Raw genomic sequence first — 13,199 nt, forward strand, 5'->3', positions numbered from 1 at the left:
TGTATTTATAGAGTAGACATGTTTACAATAGCTAATGTAAGAAAATGTTTTTCTAATATTCTGTTTTACATTATCAGTACAACTGATTCATTATTTTGACTCTAATTTGTCTTCAAGTTTGTTTTTCTATTGCAGGATATGGTAAGCAAGTCTATGTTTACTTTGTTAATAACGCCCCATGAATTTACAGCTTCTAGATCCACCTCCACCTTTGTAGTTGAGCCTCATAGGGAAACTGTTCAATCCCCTTTGTCATTTAGGTTGCTCTTCTCACTACCTGTTCTTAAGTTCTGAAATGCATCATTCGCATTCCCATTTGGTTTCTCTAGCAGAACTCTTTTGCCTGAATAACTTTTGGCTTTGATGCTATTTGTTGACTGTTAGAGCTTTGAGTTGACACACTTTGCAATAGTTCCTAATAATGCTAAATTAGAACTCCAGGATAGCAGTTGGAGAGCAAAGTAATATTCTAGTTATTTCTATTCCTATGCCCTTCCTTAGGAAGGGAACCTCAGTTCAGTTCAGTTCAGATCAGTCACTTAGTCGTGTCCTACTCTTTGCGACCCATGGACTGCAGCACGCCTGGTCTCCCTGTCCATCACCAACTTCCAGAGCTTGCTCAAACTCATATCCATTGAGTTGGTGATGCCATCCAACCATCTCATCCTCTGTCGTCCCCTTCTCCTCCTGCATTCAGTCTTTCCCAGCATCAGGGTCTTTTCCAATGAGTCAGTTCTTTGCATCAGTTGGCCAAAGTATTGGACCTTCAGCATCAGTACTTCCAATGAATACTCAGGACTGATTTCCTTTAGAAGTGACTGGTTGGATCTCCTTGAAGTCTAAGGGACTCTCAACAGTCTTCTCCAACACCACACTTCAAAAGCATCAATTCTTCAGCTCTCAGCTTTCTTTATACTCCAACTCTCACATCCATACATGACTACTAGAAAAACCATAGCTTTGACGGGATGGACTTTTGTTGAAAAGTAATGTCTCTGCTTTTTTAATATGCTGTGAAGGTTGGTCAAAGCTTTTCTTCCAAGGAGCAAGCATCTTTTAATTTCATGGCTGCAGTCCCCATCTGCAGTGATTTTGGAGCCCCCCTAAATAAAGTCAGCAACTGTTTCCACTGTTTCCCCATCTATTTGCCATGAAGTGACAGAACCAGATGCCATGATCTTAGTTTTCTGAATGTTGAGCTTTAAGCCAACTTTTTCACTCTCCTCTTTCACTTTCATCAAGAGGCTCTTTAGTTCTTCTTCACTTTCTGCCATAAGGGTGGTGTCTTCTGCATTTCTGAACTTATTGATATTACTCCCAGCAATCTTGATTCCAGCTTGTGCTTCATCCAGCCCGGCATTTCACATGATGTACTCTGCATATAAGTTAAATAAGCAGGGTGACAATATAAAGCCTTGATGTACTCCTTTCCCAATTTGGAACCAGTCTGTTGTTCCATGTCCAGTTCTAACTGTTGCTTCTTTACCTGCATACAGATTTCTCAGAAGGCAGGTGGGTGGTCTGGTATTCCCATCTTTTGAAGAATTTTTCAGTTTGTTGTGATCCACACAGTCAAAGGCTTTAGCACAGTCAGTGAGGCAGAAGTAGATGTTTTTCTGTAATTCTCTTGCTTTTTTTGATGATCCAACGGATGCTGGCAATTTAATCTCTGGTTCCTCTGCCTTTTCTGAATACAGCTTGAACATCTGGAAGTTCACAGTTCACGTACTGTTGAAGCCTGGCTTGGAGAATTTTGAGCATTACTTTACTAGCTCCTAATACCTGCAGTATTAGGAGTATTACTAATTTGGCCTTGGAGTACAAAATGAAGCAGGACAAAGGTAACAGAGTTTTGCCAAGAGAACACACTGGTTATAGCAAACACCCTCCTCCAACAACACAAGAGAAGACTCTACATATGGATATCACCAGATGGTCAATACCGAAATCAGACTGACTATATTCTTTGCAGCCAAAGATAGAGAAACTCTATACAGTCAGCGAAAACAAGACTGGGAGCTGACTGTGGCTCATATCATGAACTCCTTATTGCAAACTTCAGACATCAATTGAAGAAAGCCGGGAAAACCACTAGACCATTCAGGGATGACCTAAATCAAATCCCTTGTGATTATACAGTGGAAGTGACAAATAGGATCAAGGGATTAGATCTGATAGACCCAGTGCCTGAAGAACTATGGACGGAGGTTCGTGACATTGTACAGGAGGCAGTGATCACGACCATCCCCCAGAAAAAGATATGCAAAAAGGCAATATGGTTGGTTGAGGAGGGCTTACAAATAACTAAGAAAAGAAGAGAAGCGAAAGGCAAAGGAGAAAAGAAAAGATATACCCATCTGAATGCAGAGTTCCAAAGAATGGCAAGGAGAGATAAGAAAGCCTTCCTCAGTGATCAATGCAAAGAAAGAGAGGAAAACAATAGAATGGGAAAGACTAGGTCTCTCTTCAAGAAAATTAGAGATACTAAGGGAACATTTCATGCAAAGATGGGAACAATAAAGGACGGAAATAGTATGGACCTAACAGAAGCAGAAGATATTAAGAAGAGGTGGCAACAATATGCAGAAGACCTATACAGAAAAGATCTTCATGACCCAGATAATAAGGGTGGTGTGATCACTCACCTAGAGCCAGACCTCTTGGAAATTGAAGTCAAGTGGGCCTTAGGAAGCATCACTATGAACAAAGCTAGCGGAGGTGATGGAATTCCAGTTGAGGTATTTCAAATCCTAAAAGATGATGCTGTTAAGGTGCTGCACTCAATATGTCAGCAAATTTGGAAAACTCAGTAGTGGCCACAGGACTGGAAAAGGTCAGTTTTCATTCCAATCCCAAAGAAAGGCAATGCCAAAGAATGCTCAAACTACCGCACAATTGCAGTTATCTCATATGCTAGGAAGGGTACCTACATGCCGTGTATTTGGAAATAGGAAACCTAGGATCTAGTCCTACTTATGCCTTTAACTAAGCCACTCAATCAGCTAATATTTTAATTTTTTCGACCAGAAAATCTGCGGTGAGGTGTTATTAGACAGGTAATTGGTAATTTCAATCTCCCTCCTGGTTTCAAATTTCTATAATTCTAATCATCCTTTATGTGCTTTGAAAACCTCTGATGCAGATGGTGAGTTGCACGTTGCTGATGAGATGGTCTGACCTTGCGGGCTTTACTTGGAAACAATTGCCAACATTTATTGAGGGTTTACCAAGTGCCAGGTGTAAAGAGTTGCACCTCACACGATCTCCTTCATCTAATCCTTCCAACAGCCTTCTTAGGTAACAATTAATAATCCTATTTTATAAACGAGGAGGCAGATAACTTACTCAGATGTTGACCTCAGTTTGTGCTTATAAATGTATGTGGGAGTAGATTCCTCATTTCTAGTATTTCACCAGTTCACACGCAAATTCTCAAGAGGTAAAGTCTCATGGAGCGCTTCAACGTTAAAAGAAATGTCCTTTTAGGAACGAAATAAGCCTCAGTACATGAGCTGTCTTCTGCGGAAAGAAAACCAGCAATTGCTCACAGTGTTGTACTCAGGGCACAGTGCCACGCCGCCTAGGTGTGTGTATTTCTTGTGCTCAAGGGGACAGACGAGCAAGCGGAGTCAAAGCGGACTACCACTAAGCACGCTGCGCTCCGAAGGTCCGAGATGCGCTGCAGCTGCAGGATGTGCGCGCAGCCGCGCGCCGGCAGGTCAGCTCGGGCGCCTCGCTGCTGGAAGATTCCATTAGGGATGGCCAAGGCAGGGTGTTCCGGCCGCCAGAGGGCCGGACCTGGAGGCCCGCTGCGCAGACGAGGGAGCGCCGCCTTGGGCGGCCACCCCCGCTCCGCCGGTCAGGTGAGAGCAGCCCGGGCAGCCGCGTGTCCGATTGGAGCAGCTGGAGGAGGCGGAGGGGAGGGTGAGCGGGGGAGGATGGAGCCACCTTCCTGAGGCGACCGCGGGAGAGAGACTTGGCAGCACCCGGGCGAAGTGTGCGGACGTGAGCGGGAGGCGGAGCGAGGATCAGGCGAAGGGAGGCTCGGCGGGGACCTCCGGGCGCGCGCGGATGTCGGTGTCCCCGGGGCCAGGTAGGCTGCGGCTGCGGGGTGGTCCTGCGAGCCTCGGGGCGGCCCGCGGGGGCGCCACAGCATCCCGGCGGCGCGGGGTGGCTCGCCCGCACCTGTTGCTGGTAGTGTGAGCGGCGAGCGAGCCACGCGCTGCGGCTGATCCAGGCGTGCCGCCCGCGGCCACACCGCCTGCGGTCCCGGCGGGGCAGCGGGCGTGGCGTTCCCCCATCCGCCGCTGCCGAAGCCGCCTCGTCGCACGGAAGGTGAGAAGCGAGCGAGCGGAGGGAAAGATAAGTTTTCTTCTCTTTCTGCCTGTTTGAAACTTGAATTCCGGCTTGAGTTTTAGACAATCGGCTTGGAAAACAACTAGTCTAGAAAGGCGCGCCTGAGATAATAATTAATAACTGGAAGGCTGAGATAAATTGAAGGAGTCTTTAGGTTCCAAAACAACCGCTGCAGTCGAAGAACTTTCAGGGAATTGATTTCAGGAAAGTAGGAATTAGCCTGGAACTGTAGAATAATATGTATTAAAAACTTACCCATTTTTAGTGTTTTAAACTATTTCAAAACTGATTTTTTTCCCTTGAAACCAACACTTAAGAAATTATGGCAGTTTTCATTAAGGGGAAAAGCTGATTTTAAGGTGCCGTGTTTACTTACTCTGTGTAACTTTTGTTTTAAACCATCTTTTCACGTTTCACAGAAAACACAACCTTTAAAAATGCGTGTAATGTGTTTATATCTTAGCTGTTTTAGAGATTACTGATATCAGATCTTAAGGATGCATAATTACTGACAATTAGAATAAAGCTCAAAAATGTACTTTAATACATTCAACATTATATGCAAATGCTTGCTGAAGTTATTACCTTATATTACTAAAGTTCTTTTTCCTTCTCAATGTGTCATTTATCAAAAGAGCCAGATAGAATCATAAAAAATATAAAAGAAAAAAAAGATGTTCTGTGTCTAGTAATGATACAAATGAACTTCAGCAAGCTGTTTGTTTGGGAGTAATTTCCTAGTCTGTAGGGAAATGCCAAATACACCTTGAACTGTGTTGCAGGAAAACATTTTAAATAAATGCGTTTAGATAGAACATCCTGGGCTTTGCCATTAATACAGTGACTTAGGACATTCGTTCACCCTTCTGTGCCTTAGTTTCTTCATTTATAAAGTAAAGGGATTGGGCTAGGTGCTTGAAAATACTTAATTCAGCTAGAAATGAAATATTTCAAGATTATAACTTTTAAAAAAGCAGTAACCAAAATGTATACACTAGAAATAAGTACAACCGAAGCTGCTGCATGTTTGTGTTTCCATGGTGAGTGACGATAGCAGTGACCCAGTATTGAATGCTTACTGTCTAGTGAATGCTGAGAAGCCCTTTATAGAGATTACTTAACACTCACCCCAAGATGTAAATTAAATAGTATTACCCAGTTTACATATAATGCCAGTAATTGTAGACTAGATAATGTAAATAATTGTTGACTAGAATGTAAGTCCATAAGGGAGGTGAAGGTAAATTATGAAATAACATGGAGTCTTAATATCATCAGATATAGAAATGATGAATTAGTTACACCTTTATTATATTTTAATAACAGTTATAGTTTGTGTTGTATATATACTTATCAAATATTGAGTGCTAATTATATTCATTGTCAGAAAATGATAACGTAAGAGACATTTGGAACACAAATACTTCTGGAAATCATGGATAGAAATGATATGAGGGAGGCTAGGGTTACACAAAAGTATTTCAGATATCTTTCTAGTTGGAGGTATCGTTGGCCTTGGTACACACAAAGAAAAAGTGTTCACAGAGGAATCAGCTGTGAGTAAACCCTTTTGTACATATTCCCGCAATGAGTGATAATAGTATGCCACAGTTTTCTAAAGTCCACTATATGCCAGCTTTGTATTTACTTGGCAAGTATTATTTGATTTGCAGATGAAGAAACTGAAGCAGAAAGATTTATGCTCTGGAAGGGTCCACAAAGAAAACACATTTTAACTCAGATTAGGTGTGTGATCCTTTATTGCTCAGAAATTCGTAGGCTGTGAAGATAGCAGTGAAATCCTCCAGCACTGGGAGGAGGCTTGCAGCCAAACTAGACTAATCCTTTTTATTTTATATTTGGGGAAGCTGGAACTTTCTAAGTTAAGAGACTCACTTAAAGTCACATATTCTGTTTTCCCATGTATGACTTTAGATCTGTACATTGCCAGAAACAAATAAGTGAGAAGCATGTTAACAGATTAACTTGGTCATTAAATGTTTAGTTTATTGCCTCTCAACCAAATGCTGCCTCATGCCCTTTCTAATATTGCTGACCTACTGTTATTGAAAATTTCAAGGTTGCCCCAATGAGGACACAAAATATTTGAGGGCAGTGAGTATATTGTATATTTCTCTAGTTACGTGTAGGATTTAGCAAAGTGATACATTGAGTAAATGGCTTTGTCACCTGTTTACCTGTGACAACGGTCCAGAGTTTGGATCTAGTTTTGATGCACTAGATCCAGAGTTTGGCGCTTGCTTCGGCAGCACATATACTAAAATTAGATCCAGAGTTTGCACAGTGGAAGCACTGTGCCATCACCACCTTGGCTTCATGTACAGAGCAACTAGACAATTGATACATGCTCAGAAAGCATATTAACCTGCTTGGATGATGATTATTTAATTTTACTATCAAATGTATATATTATATTACCATGGAGATGGATGGGCATTTCCCTAATTTCCTGGGGGAAAAAAAAAATCACACAGCTAAGTATTATACACAGTTGAGTGTACACATCTCTCTGACTTGCAGATAACTTTTTTTCCAGTTGTAAAGTTAATACAAATTCATGTAGAAAATTCAAATGGTACAGAAAAAGAAAAATCACCAGGAACTCCACTATCCGAAGGTTTGGGTGACCAGCCAGCCAGAGAGATGTCTTCCTTCTATTAACTCCTGCCTAATCAGGGTGAGAGCTGAATTATTTATTTAAACCATTGATGGTTTAAAGCTCTATTTAGTCTTAGTATTCTCTCAGTCAACTGTTCTATAAACAAAGATATTTGCTGAGAAATGAAGATAAGCATGCCGCTAATAAACTGGACCCTTTCCCTCTCATGCAGAATGAAGTAGTACAGAAAGTTGATTTTGCCACATTTGCACGTCTGTTTTTTTTCCCTTCAGCGGGCAGGACTGGGGGGACAGAAGGCATCTTTGAATGTATGGAGGATTCTCTGATATGCTGGGATGTCAGGCCACACAGGAAGGCAGAGCAGCAGAGCTCTGTGGTCCTGATGAGAGGTGTGGCAGAGGAAGAGGAGGGTGGAACTGGGACACAGGAGGCTGTGGTAATACAAAGGCTGTGTTTTCTGATTCCACTGTGACACACTATACACTTTAACATGTTCCACGCCAAGTCCCTCCCACAGCTGTTGGGCAGGTGGTCACGGGGCCCTTTCTGGTGCAGTCAGGCGTAAGTCTGCCTATCTCTCAGAGTGGGGACAGGATGCTGAAAGGGCATTTCTCATTCATTTATTCAGGATTCTGAAAACTCAGAATGGACCTCCTTTCATCTAAAGGAGTCAAACTGACTGTTGGGATGGTGGTCCATCCATGAGTTTTGAACTAATACAAAAATTATTAGTTATAAAGGAAGGCTGGGGGTTCTATTTGAGAGAGACAATGCCAGCTCTCTCTCTATGCATTTGAATGTCTTTACATTGTAAATGTTAGTTTTAAAGATTATTTGCATTTCATAAACTTATGTGTCATTTAAAATTCCTTTTCCCTGGGCATGTTTTCTTGATTTGTACTATGTATTTGGGAGTAGAATTCTTTCATGCTTTACTTTATTAGGGGCTTAACATGGCTTAAGTCCAACCATCTGTTCGAGTCTTGGCACATCAGCACATTAGTGGTGGTGGTAGGGGCTAAATAAAATTCCCACAATTTAAAGGTTAGGGTAAGAGCTACCTTTATGAATAGATTTCAAACGATTCTCAGCAAGACAATAGTACAGAAGTGGAGTAAAAATGCATTTCATTCTCTGAAGCACAAGGTCCCCTGTCTGTCTTGAGTTTTGCTGAAAGGCAATTAGCATTTCAGCTAGCCAGTTTGCTTACATGCAACGAAGTACTTGGGTTTATAATTTGCTGCTCTCTGTCTGAAGCTGTTGAGTCCAGCTCTTATGTAATCCTCTCCAAGTAGCCTTCTCTCCAGCATAGTTATTGTTGCTGGTCTTAAATAACTAATCAACAGAGAGTTTTCCTTGCCTTTAACTGTAGGGTGCCATAGGGCATGGAAAATGAAATGCCAAGCTAATAAGGGGATGATTGTAATTATTAAAACAGTCATTATTGAAATGGGGCACAGGTTGAAAGATGCTGAATAGCTTCAAATCAAATGCAACTTCAAAAAGGCATTGTGTGGTACTCTTAATAGTTTATTTCTGCATGTAGTATGTGCAATAAACAGAGGGTATATATTAATATATTGGAATTAATTGAGGAAGGTGACTCAAAATTAACAAAGAAGAAGCAATTCTTAATTGTTTATATTGACTTTGCTCCTTTCTGCAAGAAAGAATTCTGTGGTTAATATGTTTAAAGAGAAAATAATTTTTTTCTTAAGTGTTACAACAAATAAACAAGTGCTCTGAGGCATATTGTGGAAATAATTCAAGGGTTTGTATTTGTATGCTAGTTGGGAATAAGATTTTGTAAGCTTCTTTAGTCATGAATTCTGATTATTAGGGTGCTATTAGTGTATTTCATGCATATACTGATATCCCTCTGAAAGAGCCATTATTATATTATGATAATAATCCTTTTGTTAGGATAATTGGAATAATATTATCCTTTAATCCATGTCATGGGGCAGTAATTCAATTTAGCTCTTCTTTTAATACAATCCTGTTTTTGCAAAGTTATATTTATGTAATTATTTGGAAGTAAAATAATACATTCCTCATTTTTCAAAGAATGTTTAACTGAAAGAAGGCATGTATTAGATACAAACCTTGTAAGTGATTGTTATAATTGAGAACATGTACGAAAGAACTGCATGATCTTTATATTTCCAGTCTGTGGTATAAAGGCAAAGCCCTATCTGCAGTTATAAATAGAGTGGTTTATATATTGTTCAACTGCATTCACCAGTGTTGATGAGTAGGAATGAATCAAAGGCTTACCTGTCCTCTGGCAGACTAGCAACTCAGGATGGAAAGTGTCCTGGAAACAGGGGGACTTGATCTGCACTTTGAAGAGTGGTAAAGGAGGGGGAGTGCTGAGAGGTAGAGAGAAGGGCCTGGGGAATGTCTTGGATCAAAGGTGCACAGGTAAGAATGATCCGCCTGTCTTGTCCCAGATACACATTAGATCAACTTGTTGACAGAAGAGGAAGAAGATGACTGAATGTACGGTGGTATGAATTTTTTTTTTAAATGAGATATAATTCACTTACCAAAAAAAAAAAAATTCACCTTTCAAAATAGACAATTCAGTGTCATTTAATGTATTTACAAATTTGTCCAGCTGTTACCACTGTCATTCCAGAACATTTTCATCACCTCCAAAAGAAATCCTCTTCCCATTCACCATCACTTCTGTTCTCTCCCCAGTCTCAAGTCTTTGGCAACCAATCTACTTTCTGTCCCTATAGACGTGCTTCTTTTAGACATGTTATATACATGGAATCATCCAGTATATGGCCTTTTGTGTCTGCCTTCTGTCACTTACCTGATATTTACAAGGTTCGTCATGTGGTAGTGTGTTTGTACATGTAAAGTACTTTGTTCTTTTTATGGCTGAATAATAATTCCATTCTGTGAATATACTACTTTTTGTTTATCCATTCATCAGTTGATGGACATTTAGATTGTTTCCAATTTTTAACTATTATATTATGGACAAGTTTGTGTACAAGTTTTTGTGTGAATAAATGCTTTCAGTTCCTTTGGTTAGGAGTGGAATTTCTGGGTCAATAGAGGGGTGAACAAAACAGCCAGGATGAATTTAGAAGAACTTTATCCCTTCTATACATTCTGTTAAGCTCAGTGTCACCACATAAGGCAGATGATTCAGGTGTGACCTGAAGGTTTATCACTTAGAACTCTACTTGCACACATCTCTGCCGGTTGTGTGTGTGCTAAGTCGCTTCAGTTGTTTCTGACTCTTTGCAACCCTATGAACTGTAGCCCACTAGGCTCCTCTGTCCATGGGGATTCTCCAGGCAAGAATACTAGAGTGGGTTGCCCTACCCTCCTGCAGGGGATCTTCCCAACTCAGGGACTGAATCCACATCTCTTATGTCTCCTGCATTGGCAGGTGGGTTCTTTACCATTAGTGCCACCTGGGAAGCCCAGATCTTTGCCAATTATAATTCATTTAATACAACCAAACTGTGATAAAATAAAGGAACAGTTTGCAGCCAATGACTTTTCCCTCACGAGTGGCTGTAGGTTTTCTTAAGATGGGATGTATCGTAATGGCTGGCATAATGCTTGACCTCTCTAGTATATGCTAAAATAAAAGATTTGATTGTATATTACATGATGCACACTGAATTCAATTTTCTGATGACTTCTGTCCTTTCAGTAGGCACTCATCTAAATGATATGGTTGAATTGACAAAATGAGATAAATTTATTTTTTCTTCTAAGGTAAATTAGAGAGCTTTAAAATGTTGTTTTGTTAAGGAGGGCAGTTCATAGATTATTTGATTGAAAATTGGGCTTTAAGTAAAAGACATGTCCAGTTCACTAATGTATAGTTTGTCAGATATCACTAATTCTGTTGTGTGTGTGCGCGTGCGTGCGCACACTTGTGTATTTATCTGAAAGTAATTTCCTGAAAGGGTCTGATGTACTTTATGAAATAAATTGACATTTGAACAAATTTGTCTAATTTTGGATGATGCAAAATATTTTAAGCTCTTTTGAAAAAACCTAAAAAATATATTTGCTTAGGGCCTTATGATTTGGAACATATGTTCATATAAATTAATTCATGTAATCTTAATAACCACTTCATTGTCAGAGCCACTTTGACCTCCTGATGGCAATATATTCATGCATTTTAAAATTTTAATTATTTTAAAATTAATTTTATTAGAGTATAGTTGATTTACAATGTTTTGTTAGTTTCTGCTGTACCCTGCATTTTTTACAAATTGGAATTTTCAGCTGAGGCACCAAAAAAGTTGTATATCAAATGTCAAAGTGAGTTGTGAGCAATTATCAGTACTCAGAATTTCAAAGAAGATAACAGAAACTAATTGGATAATTTTAAAATTTCTTCATATAAAGTAAAAGAGTTAAGTCTGAGAGAGGATTTTCTGGGGAGAATTTATATTGGAAATCCGTGGAAGTGCTGTGACTATCCCGTCTTGTGTGTATCTGTGTGTGTGTTAGTTGCTCAGTTGTGTCCAACTCTTTGCAACCTGACTCTTTGCAGTCCAACCCAGGACTGTAGCCTGCTAGGCTTCTCTGTCCATGGTATTCTCCAGGCAAGAATACTGGAGTGGGTTGCCATTCCCTTCTCCAGGGGATTTTCCCAGTTTAGGGATCAAACCTGGGTCTCCTACATTGCAGGCAGATTCTTTACCATCTGAGTTTGTGCCTCTCCTTGAATGTGGTGTGGAGGGCTTCTTCAGCTCTGCTTGGAGAGTATGATTCGTGGTTGAGGACAGAAGCAAAAATGTTACCAAGAGAACTCAGCATGATGGAGGGATGTGTCTGGTGATGCTGTGCATCAGCTCCCACAGCAGCAAAGGGAAGTGAGCCCCAAGAGCCATCTATGGCACTCATGATAGGGCTGTTAGCTGAAGTCATTTTCAAAGGATCTTGCCCAAGAGGACAGCTTGTGGCAGGCCTGAGTTGGGGTAAAAGAATAGTTAGTGTTAAATTAATTAGAGCTTTGATTGTTAATGTGAGTTTGCCAGTAAATAGGTATTATTATGAAAGCTTTCAAACACGAACATAAATAGAATAGTAAAATGAACCCCTTTACACCTACTGCTCAGAATTGGCAATTTTCAAGATTTTCTGTATATGTCTCATGTATCTCAACATATCACAGAAAGAAGCTGTAAAAATATGGTTATTTTCTTACATAATCACAATTCTGTTATCTTACCTTACAAAATTAACAATAATCTGATAGTCTCATTCACTAATGAGTTCATTTTCAAATTTCCTTGATTGTCTCAAATATGTCTTTTTAGAGTTTGATTCTTCTAATTAGGATGTAAATAATTCTTAGCTGTTCTTCTGACAGAATCTCAAAGTCATTTTGAATCTCCCTTTTTCCCCATACCTTTGATATGTTGAAGAAATTCCCCCATACCTTTGATGTGTTGAAGAAATTTGGTAATTTATCACCTGGAATGTCTGTGTTCTGGATTTGATTGTTTCTTTCTTTTGGGAATGCTTAATGAGTTTCTTTATCCCCTGTTTTATGTTTTGCCTAGTAAACTGGAAGTTAGCTGTCAAGCCTCCATTGGATTCAGGTTCTGTCCTTTGGACAATATAGGTGGTGCTGTAAAATTTAAATGGTATTTATATGGATATGTGTGGTTCTTGTTCTTTAGTGACACTAGGAGTCAGTAGTGGATTTGGATTTAAATCAGCAGTCAGAAAGCCCGGTCTCTACATTCAGAAGTTTCCCATTAACACCCTGCCCCCAGTTTTACTGAGATTTGATTGACATATAACATTGTGTTATTTTAAGGTGTACAGCAAAATGATTTGATATATGTGTATATTGCAAAATGATTACTGTAGTAGTTTATATAACATCTCTCTCCTCACATAGCTACAAATATTTTTTCTTGTAATGAGAATTAAGATTTTCTCTCTTAGCAGCTTTTGAATATATAATACTATCTTGTTAGCTGTAATCATCATGCTGTGTATTACATTCCCAGAACTTATAACTGGGAGATTATAGTTTTTGAATGCCTTTACCCATTTTCACCTCCATCTCCCTCTGGCAGCCCCAATGTAATCTGTTTCTGAGTTTGTTTTTTAAAATAACACATATAAGTAAGATCATACAATATTTATCTTTCTTTGTATGACTTATTTCACTTAGCATAAAATCCTCATGGTCTATCCA

General features: G+C 39.7%; 1 protein-coding gene across 1 annotated transcript in view; it reads left to right on the forward strand.

Annotated features, from left to right (window-relative positions):
- The first annotated feature begins 3,911 nt into the window (after positions 1–3,911).
- Positions 3,912–13,199, forward strand: part of ADGRV1 (adhesion G protein-coupled receptor V1) — a 537,185-nt gene continuing 527,897 nt past the window's right edge. The window contains exon 1 of the mRNA XM_081504948.1: positions 3,912–4,093. Within this exon, the coding sequence (XP_081361074.1) occupies positions 4,072–4,093 (22 nt within the window). The 5' untranslated portion in view covers positions 3,912–4,071. The remainder of the gene's footprint in view (positions 4,094–13,199) is intronic.

This window comes from Giraffa tippelskirchi, chromosome 6 (genome assembly GCF_054371585.1).
Source record: "Giraffa tippelskirchi isolate mGirTip1 chromosome 6, T2T-mGirTip1v1.2.pri, whole genome shotgun sequence".
Classification (NCBI taxonomy): domain Eukaryota; kingdom Metazoa; phylum Chordata; class Mammalia; order Artiodactyla; family Giraffidae; genus Giraffa; species Giraffa tippelskirchi.